The sequence below is a fragment of the Clavelina lepadiformis genome, chromosome 8, assembly GCF_947623445.1.
Source record: "Clavelina lepadiformis chromosome 8, kaClaLepa1.1, whole genome shotgun sequence".
NCBI classification, from domain to species: domain Eukaryota; kingdom Metazoa; phylum Chordata; class Ascidiacea; order Aplousobranchia; family Clavelinidae; genus Clavelina; species Clavelina lepadiformis.
The window spans coordinates 8018827-8037786 of record NC_135247.1 but is presented as its reverse complement, the minus strand read 5'-3'; the positions used below and the strand labels follow the sequence as shown (position 1 = coordinate 8037786).

At 35.1% G+C, this 18960-nt stretch overlaps 1 protein-coding gene across 2 annotated transcripts; it reads left to right on the top strand.

Moving 5' to 3' along the window:
• The first annotated feature begins 922 nt into the window (after window positions 1-922).
• Window positions 923-18908, top strand: LOC143468965 (thrombospondin-type laminin G domain and EAR repeat-containing protein-like). Of its 2 annotated transcripts, XM_076966458.1 has the most exons (14): window positions 923-1173; window positions 7127-7223; window positions 7436-7586; window positions 7726-7922; window positions 12838-12928; window positions 14000-14114; window positions 14260-14409; window positions 14601-14845; window positions 14941-15127; window positions 15256-15326; window positions 15497-15655; window positions 15785-15960; window positions 17822-17920; window positions 18073-18908. In XM_076966458.1, exons 1-14 carry the CDS (start codon window positions 1077-1079, stop codon window positions 18227-18229), a joined length of 1992 nt encoding a protein of 663 aa, XP_076822573.1. In that variant the 5' UTR covers window positions 923-1076; the 3' UTR covers window positions 18230-18908. The 2 variants fall into 2 exon arrangements, with proteins under 2 accessions (XP_076822573.1, XP_076822575.1); XM_076966460.1 differs by lacking the exon at window positions 15497-15655.
• Window positions 18909-18960: the final 52 nt, after the last annotated feature.

Genomic DNA, 18960 nt, shown 5'->3' with positions numbered 1-18960 from the left:
TTCATAATGATTCGCGATATAATTATTCATAACAACCGCTAATCTTAAAAGTGATAGAACTTATAGACAAGGCAAACCAGCGGAAAATTGATTGATCCGTTAAGACTATTGGACATATTGTCACTAAGTAGGACTTTTATCTGTTTCAAGTCTTAGCCTCTGGACCACACGAAATTGGAATTTTGTTAGATTTCAAATAGCTTTAGCAAGAAAGGTGTTTATAGAAGGTTTAAGAGACTTTAACGTCGAGAAACAAAATAAGTAATCCCTGCATCGAAATGGTAGGTTGATGATTAATTGATTACCATTATCACTTCCTGGGATTCATTGTCGGTATATATTATTCGTCTACACTATAAGATCTGTATTACCGCGCTCATCTGCAAGATTTCTGTGACTGCATGACACATGACTGTAACTGAACAATATATTCCTTGTGCTATGTCCTCGACAATAAACACCTTAATTTAGGTTGCAACTTTGAATTACTCAGATATTATTTTGGTTAACCATTTTTCGTTTGTTTGTTTCCGCATTATCATCTGTTCTCATGAAGTTATGGTTTGTAGTTGTCTATGCACTCCTCTGTACTTTCATCGAACATGTTTGTCAAACTTTAAAGAGACTTTCTAAATACCCGCCAAGGAGGTTTAAGCAAAATCTGACCTACCATTTATCATCGACGATCCAACGTTTTTACCTACACGATGAAGGGTCGATGACACGATGAAAGCATAAATCGGATTCTCAACCGGAGATAATAACCATTATAACCGGGAATTGTTGAACGATGCCGCTTTGTAATTTTTATGAACACGTACACGAATACCTCCATCTGTAGAATGGCAGCTTCATACATCAATGTTAATGAATATATTGTCCGATAGAATGTTATAAAGATTAAAATGCTTTTTAGTTTTTTTACAGTTTAGTTGTAGGTTGAGTGTTTGTTCAAAGTTAATGGTCATGTAACGATTTCTGAAAGGAAATTATACGAAACACAGCAGTGATTTCAATAACCTCATCTCACCCTCTTGGCTCATTGATGCCATCAGGTCGCATTGGTGTCGTGAATTATGCACATGCTTTTTCAGCGCTGGGCGACAATCATTTGGTTGCTAATCGAAATGATAAATATGGCATCTTCAAAACCTCTTCCACTACCTTGTATTGGTAAGTAGACAGACACGTAGGCTACTTGAAGTAACGTTTTAGCATAAGCAAATATATAGAAAAATGTGTTGTTTTTAGCCGTTTACGGAAATATCTTGTTGGTGTCATTGCACTAAATGGCGCAGAGAAAAATGTAATACTTACCCAATGAAATAAATTTACACTGCTACGTAATACATTTTTTGATAAAACTTTAGTGTGTTTGAAAGCGCAACTATCCACCCATTAACTGCAAATTCAGATTCAACGACTCACTTCAATCAAAGAGAACGATATTTGTTACGAAATGTTATATTGCAAATGAATTCCATCACTACAACTGTACAGAAACTTTTCCTTTTTAACAATCCCACCTCAGTGTGAAACGTATCAAGCCTGGGAAAACCGAGTAATTCCTCGAATTTTGTTGACTCTGTACATATTGCGGTTTGCCCTCTTCGGTTTTGTTTGGTATACAAATAAGTATCAACGCGACACTGTTTTCAATATTGTGGTCACGTCATGGTTTGTACTCATTTTGAATGTACATATTCGTTGCTGCCTTCGTTTATGAGTGTGTATAGCCATTTGTTTCTATTTTTCCACACAAAAAGTAATTAATCTTCGTACATTTACTTTGTAAGTTTGTTTTTGATGTAAAACAATAGCGTGAAAAGTATTTTGGTTTTACGAGAATGATTCAAGAGATTCTCTTTATACTATAAGTAAGAAATTTATCTAACATCGTCAGTTGCGTTAGTTACGTTTTCCTCAAACCCTCTGGAGAGGCCAAGCCATTTTTCCAGAAAAGCCTTTCGTTGATACCAAATACGTTTATAATCCCGTAAAGTAATGAACTCTGCAATCGAAGCCATTGGCCGACTTTCGCTTTTTTCATACCTTACAATTTTTTTTCTTGACAACCAATTTTGTTTCTAATAAAGAAAATTATAAATACGTTTGCATTAACTATACCTTATAAGTTTAATTTACGTCTTCGTTTAGTTATTTTGGGAGGACTATAATTAGTTGTTGTTATATCTTATAGTTCAACAAAATCTTTAAAATACGCAATATCGACGTGGAGATCCATGATGTAAACAACTTTTATGCTGAATTATATGGATAAATTATGCACATAGCACAATTTCGCTTTACAAGATAATGTGAGTGTATGTTTGCCACGCGACTACAACAGAAACAAGTATCGTCGCAAATATATTATAACTCAGTAACAGCTCCAACAAAAAGAAGAGTAATTAATCACGATAGCGATCTCTCGAGTTTTTTGTTTTTGTCGCCGTCTTGTTCAAATTTGCCTTCCATATTACCTTTCTATGACCTGTCGCAGATGACAAAGACTAAGTATTAAAAAAATGCGCAGAAAGCATTAGGGTTGTTAGTAATTTTTCAAATCCGAGTCGTAACAAATCTATCATCAGTTGTTGTTTTATTTAGGATATTTTTCAAAACAGTTCCGTCTTGATTAACATGCTTTTCGCTAACATTGTGGTTCAGGTAGGTCTGCCTCTTAATCCTTATGCCAAAAAATTAAAATTAAGAAACTTATAGCAAAGATCCAAAATAAAACCATACGTAATTATAGTATTTTTTCATAATTTCATTCAAATTTATTTTTAAAACTAATCTAAACTCTCAATTTTTTAAAATATCCGAATTGTCGACCACTTTTGATTTTGGTGGTTATCGCTTGTGTATAGTAAGATTATTTCTGTCTACTGTAGGTCTATATGCACGGTCTCAATTTTTGTAACTATAACTTGTAGTCGTAATATATATGATTATACAATATATTAACGTTTGCTGTTTCGGAGAGATGGCGAAACTTTATAGTGGAGTGTCATTGGTTTATAGAGAATGTCTTCACAAATCTCAACCTGTCGGCATCACCATTCTTTAAAAGGAAACAAGCTATTGTATTTACCTTGGTCGAAATTCACTCTTAAAGCTACTTCTCGGCGCCATTCCCTACAACATTAACTTTCGTACCAACACAAAGTTAAACCGTGCTGTGCTTATCAGTTACGTATAGATACTCGTACTGGATTAGCATATCGCCCTATCTGGTTGGAGTGATTATTTAAAGTTCTATGCTGTGGGGTACTTGGCCAGGCTATTGGCGTAATCAAAATTTTTAAAACCTTGAACTTGAAAGAAGCAACGATTCGATTTTCTTCCAGTCACCAATTCAAATTTTGCGGAAAACAAACTGTTTCTTGATGATGGCTAACAGTGCTTTAAAAAAGGAGTTGGAAAGTTGTCACTTCCAAAAATGGTAAACTGTTGTTGCGCCCTTTAATCTGTATGTGCTCCATGACTATATGCTTTATGCTAGGTCACGGTTCGAAAACTATGCTGTATACCAAAGGAGTACAGATCAACTACTTGAAACCTTTATAAAATTAGCAATTTTGTTATAAAGGTGATAAAGGTTTTAATAACGTAGTACAATATATTAAAACGAGAATTTGCACAATAAGAAAGGTTTCAAACATTGAAAATGTTGTTGCTTCAAACCTTGTTGTATTATGACTGATGAAAACTGCATGATTAGGTAATTGAAGCTTTGTTTCAGGCCCTTCCGATTTATTAGTTTGCACGACGCCCCAGTTTGAGGCAATAGTTTATATCTTCAGAATTAATGCACATAAAGCGCTAGGAAACTTGAAAAGAGTTTTATGCAGTTTGAAAACGATTTGGTATACAATTATTTTTTAAATTAGAAACCCATTGTCATCTGCAACGTGCACCATTGGATGCTTGTACTGTTTTTAAATGCAATATGTGTAAAATTGTGTGACCATACTCAAAACTTGGCAGCAAACACGAATTCCGTTGTTTTCCTAAATGAAAACGGCTAATTTGGTCTTAGCTTTGCGATATTTTGTTTAAAACAATAATATACCTTGATAAATTACAAAACTCTATAAAAAGATTTTGCTATAAAATCTGTGCCCTAAGTAACTAAAACCCAAGTAACTGATAGCAGCTCCTACCCAAAGTTTCTCATAAAATGAGTGTGTAAAATCGCTACAAATGTAAAGTTATCTATATCACAAAACCATTCGCCCAAACGCCAAGTAGATCTTGTCTTTATTTAGGAATATGTAGGACAGCTATTTAAATGATCAAAGTTTGAGTTTTTAGACGATTTTTAATTTTTCGTTTCTGTATATATTATCATATAATGTAAAATGTATTTTTCATCGAATCAGTTTTTAAAAGTACAGATGAACTTGTAGCTATACCGAGATCGGGAATGGTTGACTGTGAACTTCGGTATCCAATATCCTTGTTTCCACACATTTTCTGGATCGGTGCATTTGTGTTATTGGTGACACGTTTCCCATTTCGACAGCAAAACACCAAAAAAGGTCTATTAATACCGGTTGAAACCTGATAAGGACACTGTACCTGATCAAATGAAATGTTTCTCGAATTTCCATGGTTAGTTGTTCTCTCAATACTTAGTCTTACATACCGTACCTAAGTTTAATTCAAAGTGTATACCAGTCAACTGCGACTTCGTATACAAAAAAGTATTACCAATAGACAAAATACTGTATACTAAAGACAATGTATATACTAACAGTTTATATGGTGTTTTCAAACATACTAGAGTTGCTTATTTCGGACCGTAGTACCAAAAGTGGAAAACAAACTTATTATTCTATTCTGGCGTAATATAGTATGTATTGGTCTTGAGATGCACATGTAACGTGTAAACGGAAAAATGAAGAGAAGTATAAAAAAAACGCTCAAAATACAGTGGTTTATGAATTTTATAGAAATGTATTAGGCTATATGACAAGAGCCTACCCTACTAACATTTTCCGGTGGTTTAAGTATTATATGTTTTCATTCTTGTAAGATTGAGATTTCAATATGATAACGCTTTTTAATATTGCTGCCAAAGTACCATACGTCGACAAACTTCGATAATATTAAACCAAAGTCTGACGTATAAATTTAAATGTATTAAGTGCAGTGCTTGAATACACCCTATGGAACAACTCACAGACCTTCTGTTCACCTTAATCCTGACTTTTTTATTTAACACAATGTTGAAATATACCAGACAAGTTCATTGAAAGAGTGTCCATGTGTTTACATTTCAGTTTGGGAGGAACAATTCTGTGGTGTCATTCAAAGAATAGTTAATCATTTGGTGTTTGCCAAACGTGATGGTTTTATGACTGTTTAATTTTATTACATCCCAGTACAGCGTTGAACTGAGTCGCTTGTGGCATTTTGTCAAACTTTGCCCTTAATGAAACCTCTGACAAGTGCGTTTATCATTTTCTGCTTAATGATACCCTGTTGTTTTTCCCAACTGTGCTTGAGTTGGTTGGAGGAAGTATAGGGCCTATCGTAAAAAAGTATAGGCCCTACCGTAAGTGGTAAATAGTTTTCACATAATGAATTAAAACTAGTTATAGATTATATTAAATGCTATTTATATCATAAAATGCTTATGTCACAATTATAATCAGTTTACCCTGTACATACACTTGTATAATGTGCTTAATAACGTTCAAGTAGCTAATATAATCAGTCGGAAGAAGTTATATAGCCTATGAAGTTCGCCCTCAGCAAAATTTCAATCCAATTGAATGTTCTCACAAAATGTTCTTCCCATATCTAAAGCACTGGAGGTCTAAACATGAGAACTTCAACTTTTCCTTTGTTGATTTACAGTACTTAAACTTGGACACTAGCAATGAACGGTAAAACTTCCAACCCTCAAGGCCGAAGTTACTTTAAATACGAAGAGAGCTGCAAGAAAATTATGTCAGCAAAGCTATAACAAAAGCATCATAAACGTTTTGGTGAAAATAAATTCCTCGTGATTTGAACACTTCTCAGATCCCCGGAGACTCCTAAATCTTATCTGCCAATGTCAGTATCCTGGCAATGATCCTGTCCTGTGTCAAATCGTTTTATGTGTAACCTGTTGGCTATCTACAATAGCGATTGTTCACGAACGTGCGCGTCTTCAAGTGAATGTACGTTTTGTTTTTTTGGGGATGGAAACTATGCTTGGCATAGTAGACAACAGTGAAAATCATTACGCGTACGATAGAAAGCAACGTGTGTCTGGGTTAATTGAAAACATAACGGGTACTTATGGAAGACTATCCTGGCCAAAAGCATGTCAGTTTATGCATGATTACATTCCTTAAAATCAATAACTAAATTTAGTCTATAGTCGTCTCACTGAACCAAACCCTAAAGATCTAAATCAGCGTGGTCCAACTGCAGGCCCGCGGGCCAAAGTTGGCCCGCGAGCACCGATTTTTTGGCCCGCAAAATGATAGTCGCTTTGGAAGAACCTCGACCGCAGATGTCACATTGATCAGCATTTAATAGCTAAATTTTGAACTATTCTAATTTCAGTTTTAATAAAAAAAAGAGAACTTTTTTCAGTTCTAATATCAGTGTCATATGGTTTTTCAGTTCTAATTTAAAAACATTGGCCCGCAAGATAAAAAATTTTTTTGATTTTGGCCCGCGATGAAAAGAAGTTGGACCACGCTGATCTAAATCATCTAAAGATAAGGAAGTTTACATACTTGCATAAGCCTATATTACGTAGTTACGTTAACTTAGTTTTTGCGTGGTAATGCGAATATTTAATAAGTATAACCACTAAATGTTCCTGCGTAAACTCAAGTTTTGTTTCACTTGTCTGACCATACACGTACAAGGTTCCCCGTCGTGTTTGCACCTTACATGTAACGGTTTTCTCATTTGTCCGCAATGGTCATCCAGCAAGGAAACCTTTAGAATGTCTGTATGCAACTTCCACAGTGTAGTCTTTGTAGTGAAAAACATTTGTGCAAGTTTAAGGTCCAAATTCAAATGTGTCTACAATTTCTTGCTTGTTTATAATATAAAGTTTTATGGTTTATACAAGAATTTTTGTATTTTTATGCTTTTCAATTAATTGCAGAGGCGGATACAGTTGATATACTTGGTCTTTCTCTTGCGGAAACTGTTGTTCCCACTGGAGTGGAAATTATAAAAGAAAACGGCGTCAATGGATACAGGTCAGTTTTTCATTATTTTAAGCTTTTCTTTGTTACAAACATACCCGGCTATCTCAAATACAGTTGCATGAAAATATACAAATATACAAAAACTGTTTAAGTCAATAGATACAGCATCCTACATACTCTCTAACAATTCCATCCTATCATTTTTAGTGTATTTAATCTCATTTATGGCCAAAAAATGTAATCTTTATACGTCCTGATATCAGGTTTGACGTTGAATCTCGGCTGTTGGGAGTGTCAGCTGCGGAGATCTTGACCCGATGTCAATACTTTCCAATAGAATTTTCCCTTGTGGTGACGTTCAGGAGAGAAGTACCCAAAAACGATAACGAATACATTCTTACTTTACTTGGACAGGTACTTGTCATGTGCAGTGTTTGTGTGTGTATTGATTGATAATATGGGAAAACTCGCTTTAACGCTTATACGTGTACAAGCGTATGTTATATGTTATATTTTTCACAAGCTTATGTTGTGTACACTTGTATTTTTGCAGGATAGGAAGACAATTTTCATAGGAGTACGTCTTCAACGGGAAATGTTACATTTTGATTATCACGTTAGAAATGGACAAATAAGATCGGTGGCTTATAAAAATACCCGCTTGGCTGATGGAGGTTGGCACACTGCGGTTATTACCGTCACAAGAAATCACGTCAAGTTTACACTGAGCTGCATGCAGTCATCAACCAGGTAAAGTTAGAACATAAATTTATCGCTTAAAATGTTAACAGCTTTCAGTCTAAAGATCTTTAACAACGATCTACAGTGCACCTGCGTTTGTTGCAGAACTTTTCATGAAATGTGTTTTTGACAAACGCCGTTTTTGTAAGTACAGTGTGTTTTGTCTGTGATCGCTCCGTATACAGCTGCATGTATATGTCATATATGGCACGCAAAAACAACACATATGTGTGAACCAAAACACAGTTAGTTTCTACACGTATTTTTTTCAAATATTTGTTAAAGATTAAGTGTCAGCCTTGTTTGAAGTCCAGTACCAATGTCTTATGCCTTATTGGCTTATTGTAGACATAAATGCTTTTAGTTGGGTGATTTCATCAGCGTCAGTTCGTAAAAAACAGCTAATGCTGGCTTTATACATTTGGCGCAAATGTAACTTCTTCCAAGACAACAGACGGACGCTCCTTCGAACATCTGGGCAAACAAGTTTCTCATCTTTTCGCTTCTCATTCTATGGCGCAGTAAAAACAGAATAGACATTCTTCTGTTTAGTGGCAGCAATACGAATTGCATCATACTACTTTATAAAAAAAAAACAAATTCTGACTTATATTGTTTCATTGCTATCAAAAAGGAAAGGAAATGTGACGTATTTCATAGCCTAAATTTTGCCACTTTCAAATATATGGACTTATCTGATTCATTCTATCGTAAAGGAGAAACGTATGTTTTGACCCCAGAAAAAACACTGCATGTATCAAATTTCCCGATTGCCTAACTATGCGGTAGGAGGGCAGGGAATCTTAGAGTAACGCTGTGCAGTTGCAATGCGTGAAATTTATGCACATGTCTACGAAACAAAACAGGCTTCAAACTGCTGCGCACAAAAGGTCATTTTTTATAAAAATTGTGTCTCAGATCATTTTACTTCACTAAATCTGTATAGTTAAGTGTATGATAATTCACTTTCTTTATTGAACGCTGAATCGGCACTGTTAACTTAAAGTGTATTTATTGATTTATATTCGTACATTCATTTACAAAATCATGGCAGGGGTGACCTTTATTATTCTTAATGTTGGAAAGGAATGATCATGTTGCTTTAGAAAGCCTTAGGTGATTTTATTTTGAATTTTGTCGCTCTTCGCGTTTGATCTTGTAGTATTCAGTCTGAAAACGAGCGTTGGTTCAGGCATGATGTCACAAGGGAATTTATGGTCACATTACAAAGCAGTATAGCTTTAAATCATAGCCATATTTTTATCGTGCGCGATAGATGACTGTCACATGTTTAATTGTGAGTTCTGTGTACGCCTGAATTGTAATCATTCAATTCCGTGTGCGCCTGAATGAAAGAAATTCAGAGGATAATTTAATTTTTATCTAGTGTATATACATAAATAGTTTTAATGGCGGCATTGTAGACATTTGTTGTCATGAATCAATGATTTTAAAGTATTACTCAATTTTTGAGTGCTATTCGCCTTTGCATCAATACAGTAAACTTCAGAAAACAAATTCTGTCATTGTCGTTAGGACGAGAGCCCTGCGTGAACACTTTTCTGTCCGCTCCCGTACCGCCCCGCAAAGATCTCATCCGCCACTGCATCGCGCCTGCGCTGACTTATCTGAGGGTTCTTGTTAGCTGTTACCATACTTTTCGTAATGTGAAATAATCGTATCGAATAAATGAAAGTAAGTTTGCTTTAGGCCTGCGCATTTTCTTATAAAATATGCTACAACAACTATTTGCTTTTTGTTTGGATGTTTTGTTGCGCTTTTTCTGATTTTATTTGTGATATGGGTATATAAAGTCAGTTACTACGGACGTCAGCAGGTCTTTTGTTATGTGTGGGGATGGATACAATCTTATAGAAATCAGTATGAACCTTCCTGATAAATAATTGCATTCCTACTCCGGCTGGATTCCGTAACAAAATAACAAAAAGAAGAGAAACAGTGTTTGACCTTTAGCAACAGCAACCGTTTGTTTTTAGTCTATTTAGATCATTGTTGGGCTTTTTCTGATTTTATGTGTGATTAGGCTACAAGTCTATCACTACGTAACAAAAGGAGGGAGAACACGTTTGACCTTATTCAATTTCGTGGTTTTATTACAGTAAATTGAATAAAAAGTAACTGTATTTAACAGATGTTAACGCAATCAGCGTATAGATAAAACCTGTGATGGTTTCAATCCGGACACCCCATTCACCAACCCTCCAACAACAGTGCGGGTAACCGCCTGTACTGCTCTTTAAAAACATAACCCGCAACCGCAGTGAAACTCGTACGGGCATCCACGACCGCCCCGCGCAGGGCTCTAGTTAGGACTATATTACCAGAATAGGACACGACAGCTTTTTAACCAATTCGTATTAGAACAGTTTCTTTTGTGGATCAACATATATCATTTGTAATATTGTCTTGACCAAGGAAAAAAACGTACCGTGCATACAATTATTTCTTTGAATATAATGTATGTCCATTTATACATATGGAGAAGGTATATCTTGTCAAAGAATTCCTTGTCTTGTTTGAATTAATCTATATAATCTATAAATTTGACGTCACCAACAGCATATGACGTTTTTAAAGATATTGCAAAATGCAAAATTGTTTGCCATGGCGCGATCGATTGAGTGTTGAGAGGCAAGTTTATGTATATATTTGTTTTACGAAGGGGCCTGGTCTGCAAGACACGCCATAAAAGGGCGTAAAACTTAAGTATACTGAAACCATACTATAGGTTGAAATGCTGACTTCATGTTACAGCTTGATTTTAAATTGAAAACAAAATAATGTATCACATTCTATACCTTTATATTATAAGTACTAATACAGGAATATAAAGTCATAATTTATGAGAAGTTTAGCACACTATTTTTCATATGACAACATAATTTTTTTTTTTTTAAAAGCACATGAATATATATTGCAATCTACACAAGTAGAAAAATTGTTTTACGGAAATATAAAATATATTACCTATAACTAACATATTTAGTTTACCCCAAGTAGCATGCGTTTTGGTAACAAAACATAAAATTTGTTGCACAAACAAACCAACAACACGTGTTATTCGTTTGATTACAATTTGTATTATTTTCTATCGATTGCAAGCGCTAAGATGACCTTATAGTCGGTCGTAGATTGTACTTTTAAAACATTTCAAAAAATTAATGGCTGACAAAGAATAAACAAAAACGTTTATGCTTAAATGTTGATTATGTAACATAAAACGATTGCCTTTGAATCTTACAGATCAATGTCTCAGCTTATATTACTTTTTCCTACAACGTAATATAAGTAAACCCGAGGTCGTATATATATATCAATTACTACAATTACAGCGGTAACGAATGCACAGTGAAATATTTATATAAACGCCAACAACACATGAGCTAAGATTAATTGCGCTATATACTGCTATCCAAATACAGGCGATATCTCAGCAATATTAACAAATGGCAGCTTTGATTAAGTAAAAACAATGCAAACTTAGTTTTTGGTGACTTCTTGTGGCAATTTTGAGCTACTTAATATAGGCGACGTAATAAATTTGTTAATATACGTATTAGAAATTTGCATGCAGGCTCATGGGACACGAGAGGACCGTCTCCAGTGCAGTGGCGATGCCAGAAAACTTTCTTTGGGTTGTGAGGGGGCTACGGTACGGGGGGAGAGGGCTGGTTGAAAACGTGGTAGAGCTAGATAGACATATAATCTGTGATTTGCAACCTGTGTTCCACCGGAGTTTTACAGTCGTGCCGTGATTGTTTTGAAATGTCCAATGTCCAATTTCTACTTTTTTTAACTTTTATGCTTGTTAGCTTGCTTAACAAAAAAGGCTAGTCTATTATTATCAGGTATGCCACATAGTAATTCTCCAAAAAGCTTGCACGTCCTCTGCTACTGTATATCAATGAAATTAGCGATTATTGTTATCACACAAGTTTTTACTATATGTATTTGCGTCAATAACTTCAAATTCTATCAGGCAGTAACAGTCCTTCCGCCAAGCTAAGCCCGTGGGTCCACTCCTGTCGTTTACAACTAATTTTCTTAAAATTTTTCTAACAAACGATAACATTTTATTGTAACTGTTAGGATTTACGAGATTTAAGAAAATTCAACTATATACCCTATGTATAATAAACCCATTTTTACTAAGCAGAATGGCCATGCCTCGGGCAGTCACAAACCGCGCATACTTGCATGGCAAAGGCCATGAAATGTCATATTGGCCGGCCGGGCAGTAGTCAAGCACTGTCTTCAGACGTTTACCATGCATTGGCCATGCATGGGTCTGACGTAGCTTTATGCGTGCTCTACGTTCGGTAAAGCATGAAGTATCACACAAGTTTTCCAAAAGTGTGTAAAACTTATTGCAAAGAACTAGAAATAATAATTTCAACAAAAACCTACAGCAACAATTTCTGACTGTGTACATTCGTGAAATCAGTACAGTACTTTTCAAAAATACTTTTCGGTTGCAGCTGTATTCTATTCGCTTTCCCCTGTCCCTGAAACCTGCTGGGCTAGCTCTTTGGATTGTCTGTCTGGTTTTGCAAATCTTTCAAAAAATTTCGATTGAGTGCTCATTTCCCTGAACATAACTGACTACAGTGTTGGTCTTATTCTATCCATTGATGACATTTTTACTGTGGGTTATTTTTGATTTTGTTCTCCAGTTGATGTTAATAATCTTTTGATCAAATTAATATGTAGACGCCAATTGAAATAACGACTGGATAGAAGCTTGTAAATTTAAAATAACCTAAATGCGACCAAGTTAGGCTACATTGGCGATACGCTACACTCAAGGCGACTTGTTGCAACATTTAATTTCAGAACCTGAATTAGACATACAAGATATAGACTATATACAGGGCGATCAACTACATTCCACTTTTTATTGCAGTGAACTGCGGCACTCATTTCCGCGAAAATTAATTGTAAAGGGATCAAGATTTCATGTAGCAAGTAGACGACGGAAAAGAAATCGCTTTTCGGTACTTATAGTTAAATATATGTAGTTTCATTGGGACCATTTTAAATATCAAAATGTAGCTACTAAATACCACTATGTAGCTAATCTAACTACTAAATATCAAAATGTAGCTAATGTAGGCTAAATCTTGTATTTATATTATTGTTTTGGCTTGTTTTAAATGATGTGTCTTTTACCGCTTCGTTACGCACAACAAATGCCCTTCCTGCTGCAAAGTAATCGTTGTGCGTCGTTGAGTCGTTTTGATCAAAATATTTTACTGAACGGGTCACTGTTCGTTGTTATTGAGGCTGTAAATTTCGTTTATTTTAGTTTTCAGCTATGCTATTACATCCGTAGCGTAGCTGGTGTATAACCTTGTTTTGTTTAGTTCGTGTTGCGATTAATTAATATGGATATCAGCATATGTTCATTATTTAGAGCAGGGGTGGGCAAACTTGTTCAATGAAAGAGTCACTTGCGCTAAACTACAAACATCGGCGAGCCGCAAAATCAATAGTAATACAAATACAGTAAACAACGTATGGATTATGGACAATAATGGATATTATTATTCAGCTAGAAGAGCCACTAAAAACATGTCGCCGAGCCAGAGTTTGACCACCTTTAATTTAGAGTTATGGTATTTTAATTGATATAGGCTAGCTATAAATGAAAACTTTCAAAAGGAAAACATATGTTAATTCCGGTGCCTTGTTTTAGTATATATTTACTTTGATGTGCCATAAATAAATGGGTTAAGAGATATTTTTCTTTCTATATTTGTTTTCGGTGTATATTGCATTTAGACTATATCTAGCTATGTGTTCACTAAATTTTAAATTACGATAGTTCATTAACCTAACCCGAAAAACGTTTCGTAAGCTTGAATCTATCGCTTTCTTGTATCGTTTTTTCGATATTTAGTATAGCATAGACCTTGATATATAGATCAAATAAAAAGTCTGTGTTTAGTAACTACATTTTGGTATGTAGTTTAACTACATTTTCATTTACAGAATGATCCATGTTTTTGTTGTTACTATACCAGAAACATTGGTATTAAAGTTTATCGTTTGTTAACTTTTCTCAGGGTATGCTTCGGCAAGTCAAACTGATGCTTGGCGCGGATGCATCAAATTATTTATGCTCCTCTGCATATGAACATAATCCGTCTTGGATAGAAAGCTCTCTATCATCAAACAAAAGTAACATAAAGATACTTCAACTTAATAACTGAGTCTTTCTTTGTATAATAGTTACTCATATTTGTATAAAGTTTTGTGATTAAACGTTTGCTGTCAGCACTTCTATTCTATACTGTACCGAATTACTATAACTTTATCTTTGCAGATTTTCCCACCGGCAATTTGCCAAACATCAATAATGACACCCGCGGTAAAACGTTTTGCGGTGACGAAAACATAGGTCAACTAATGTATCACAAGAGTAATCGAGTTTTAGAAATGTGTGAAGACCATAGATGGAAGCGACTTTCAACCAGTAGGCTAAACTAGAATTTTTATTTTTTTATAAGTTATAAAACCTATATAACAAGTACGAAAGGATAACTCTTTGCCAGCGCAAAAAGGTTATAGGCCTAGGCCTAATGCAATGAGAGAATTATCTTGTGCTCTTCATCTCCTTACAACTTAGCCGTAGCAGGCTGACGTTCGACTTTGCTATATCCACAGCACATGAAAAACTGGACTACTTAGTAGATTTTGGGGACGTTTTGACTAAAAGCAAGCCGTTAGACATAGAGATCTTTGAGATTTCCGGCGAAGGTATATTTCTTGCTACAGCCAATCAAGGTCGAGACAGAAACATGGATTCAAGTATTTACAAATGGTCTAATGATGACAAAAAATTTGTTACGTTTCAAAGCATAACTACTGATATTGCGAGAAGTTGGAAATATTTTAAAATTGAAAATCAGGTAAAATTACCGAAAAACACTTTAAAAATTTTCTTTGATGAAATGCCTGGAAGCTTTTGCTGAAATAAAAGTTAACAATTTACGATATTTCACAGCACTTTTTAGCTGTTGCAAACCACGGTTCAAACGAACATGGAGAAGTTCATAGTGCCATTTACCGATGGAATAGAAAAAGAAGGAAATTTCTTTTGAAACAAAACATTCGCACGTTTTCAGCTAGAAGTTGGGAGAGTTTCATTATCAATGGTGACCACTATTTAGTGATTGCAAATTACGCTAGTGGTAAGAACAAAAGCAACCTTTTCTCTCATAGACTGATTTTGAAATAAAACAAACTTCAGATTTAACTCTATGAATTAATTCCATTTGGTAAATTTATTATACTATCATTACCTTATATCGCTGTATAGACAAAAGCCATACACAGAGAAGTTATGTCTACAAGTGGAATTCTGATCACAGCACTTTTATCAGTTATCAGGTGAGCATTGTTAATCCCTTGTCGGAGGTTATTACATCTATAATGCATAAAAGACCGCAAGTCTTGCGTCTACTGTGGTTAGTCGCGCGTTAACTGCAGCTTATATCAAAGTCGGTTTGCATTGATGCCACACTAGTTTTACCACTTGCTAAGCGCTAACTTTATTTTAGCCTCTTGATACGATTGGTGCATATGACTTCGAGCATTTCAAAGTGGGCGACAAGCATTACCTCGCTGTAGCAAATTCATATGATGGTGTCCAAACTAGACTCCATAGCGTTATCTATCAGTGGAGATTATTAAACTTTGTCCCTTTGCAATATGTTGAAGTGAGAGAAAAACATACTTTGAAGGTTGCTTCGCTTTTATCCTTATCCAAATTGTATAGCCCATACAGCACATTCTTGTAGTTATAATATAGGCCTAACACAATAATTTCTTTGTTTTGTTGTTTACAGACATTTGGTGCTACTGATTGGGAATACTTCCAAATTTCAGGTCGTCATTTCCTTGCTGTTGCTAATTACTATGATCACGAGTTAACTGACAACAGATACGTTGTTGATTCTTCTGTATACGAGTTTTTACCAGAAATCAATCAATTCATAAAGTTACAAGACATCAAAACCCAAGGGTAAACAAAGCTTTGTTATACTAACGTACCAATATAACAATAGAACAACTTAATAAATCAATAGACAATAAGCCTATACAAATATAGGATCCTAAGCCAAACACTGCATTATTGCGTAGGGTTTTATAATTTTGGGGTAGCTGCGACCTACGTAAGCTACTGCATAATGTCTCTACAACGACAAGCCTATTAGAGGCTAAATATTAACATAATTTTATCATGGATAGCTGTTTATGAAATTAATACGGACTTTTTCTATGTAGTGAAATGTTTGAATGGAGTGTTTATGTTTGTTAGTAAACTTTAGTTGGCTGTTGGTATTATTGGTTAACATATTATTATCGGCATTTATGCTTATTCATAAGTGTCGATAATTTTATAGCCTGGGCAGCAGGTTAAGAACTGCAGAATTTCCTAATATACAAGCCGTACGAAAAATCCTTCTATTGAACATATGGCGTGTGCATTTTAGTTGCTACATTTCACGTACTTTTTTAGTTTTTTGATCTTTCCCGATTTTCGAAAAGAGCAAAAGTTGAAGTTGTCAGCCATCAACGCTTTACCCAAAGGCAACTTCAACAATATAGCGCTCATGGGTATCAAACACGCAATCGTATCATTGCGAACCGAGCACTGTAGCCGCTCCTCTACGAAAACGACATTGACAGTCTCGGCTTGCCTGCACAGGCTATTGATACAACGTTCAGATTAAACATTGTATTAAACGTTGGCAATTCATTTGGGGGATAGATTATACTGAAGATCACAAGATCCCAAACTTTGTAGCCTACACGGCAGGATTATACCACAAATTAGCTTTCATCCTATACTTTCGCCATTCGAGCAAAGGAAGTATATACAGTACTTGGCGGGTCGTAACGAGGGGCAAATTTTGAAACGATCGCTGCTTCAGATTTGATCAAAAATTTAGGTTGTAGTAACCGCGAAAGTTTTGAAGAGATGTATGCGTGAACGTACACATATAAATATATCCACTTTATTTCACTATGGACTTATTTTATCGTTGCACTTCCACTAAAATAATGGACAATATACCTAGTTCCAAGCGTTAAGTATCAAAGTGATTATTTGCGTTAATAACAGAAGCCAACTTGCGGCCGATGAGACCAATTTCTACGGCCTACGTTACCATGTTCGTTTACTGTATTGGCTGTATTGCTGCAAGTCCAATCGTACAACCAATTTTGTCAGGTTCATAATGATTAAATCATTTTTTTAAGATTTATTACAATTTTGATTCATGCTCGCGGGACAAATTGTTATTTAGTCAAATGTTTGTAGCGATACAGTGCTTATTAATTAATTGGTGGAATAGACGTATTAAGCCGGGTCGAGTTTTCAAACTTCCAGTGGTCATCTTGGCGTTGTCGCTTTAGCCTAAGATAAAAAAGCAACATTTTTAAAATGAATTATCCTTATTCCATTTTTTCAGAAACTAGGGCCTCTCTTTAAATACGGGCCATCGCCACTAAGCATTTTGGTTTTTCGGCTCGCGATCCAAAATAACTGCCCCCCCCCACCTGGTTTAAGGGTTGTAATCAGACAGATATTACAGACAAACATTAATCTTGTAAATTCCCAAAGTGGGTGGGTCATTAGTTTCAAAATGTTACTCCAATAAGTTTTCGAATTCTCTGCATAAGAAGATTTGTTGCTACTCAAACACAGCAAGATATAGTCTTTCTGCCTGCAAAGCTATAGCATCACTGGAAGTCGATGATTCCGATCGCTCATGCTGCTGTAGACAAATTCTACAGTTGGCTTAAATTGCTTAAATACTTAATGTGTTTAAAACCAACAAAAGCTTACAATTACAAAATTCTTTTTTTTGCCTCAACAGAGCGCTAGATATGGAATTTTTCACTGTGGGTAAAGATTCATTTTTGATTGCCTCCAGTACATCTGATAACAATGAAAAGTTAAACAGTGTTATATATAGGTATGAAGATTGCAGTCGTAAAATATTAATTTATATAATTTGCAATATCATCTTTAACGTCCATGACATCGAATAAGCTAGCGCATATCTTTATGGAGTATTAGTTTTTGCTGTTACTCCGAATGTTTTCCTTACAAGTTTTAAAATTGTAGGTGGCAAGGAATAGAAAATTTTGTTCCCGTGCATACTTTTTCCACGAGTCCCTGCGCCGATTGGGAAAGTTTCCGCACGAAAGAAGGGGATCAATTCCTTGTTTCCGCAAATATCAATTCGAGAATCAGCAAAATTTTACAAATTATTACGTTTTAAACTTGCTTCATCAAATAGACATATCTAGTATCCACACAAATAAAAATCAAGTGTGGTTTTTCGGAAAATTCGTTCATTCTTTTGCTTCAAGTTGTTTTTTTATTTTCACGATGTTGCCACAAAACGTCAGTTGTCAGTTCCTGTTGTGGACTTAGATATTTGATTATTAACTACAGTATGTTGTATTATTAGTATTTTCTATGTACACAAGTTCTTTCATCACTCCATTTAACAGTTTTCTATACAAAAAAATGCGAGATAAGACACAAAACTAAAGCAATTAATGCACTCACTAGTTTTACGTCTAAACAGGATACCTACAACACGAATGTAAATCTGGCAAGTTACTGTACATTTCCCTTCCTGCACATGCATCTTAGGTGTAATAACTGTTATGTTCTTCCCTTTACCGTCGACCTAAGATTTACAAGAACAGTATTGCACTTTCTTTGCTAATAAGTTGGGAACGTGTATGTAATAGCAACTAGAAGTCTTTGTATCACCGATTTATTGTTAATGTCTTTGTATCATCGACAACGACGTACTTATTAACACTGCCGTTTTGTAATATTATCTTCAGCATGTATTTATACTGTTTTATACTTTCATTTATGCGCAATGGAAGGATGTTAACTTTTGCTACCTTTAACCTTCGTAAATAAAAGAGAGCAGTTTTTAGAGCAAATACGGCCCCAAAATTGGGCAGCGATTTATATGCTTGTAGTTAAAAT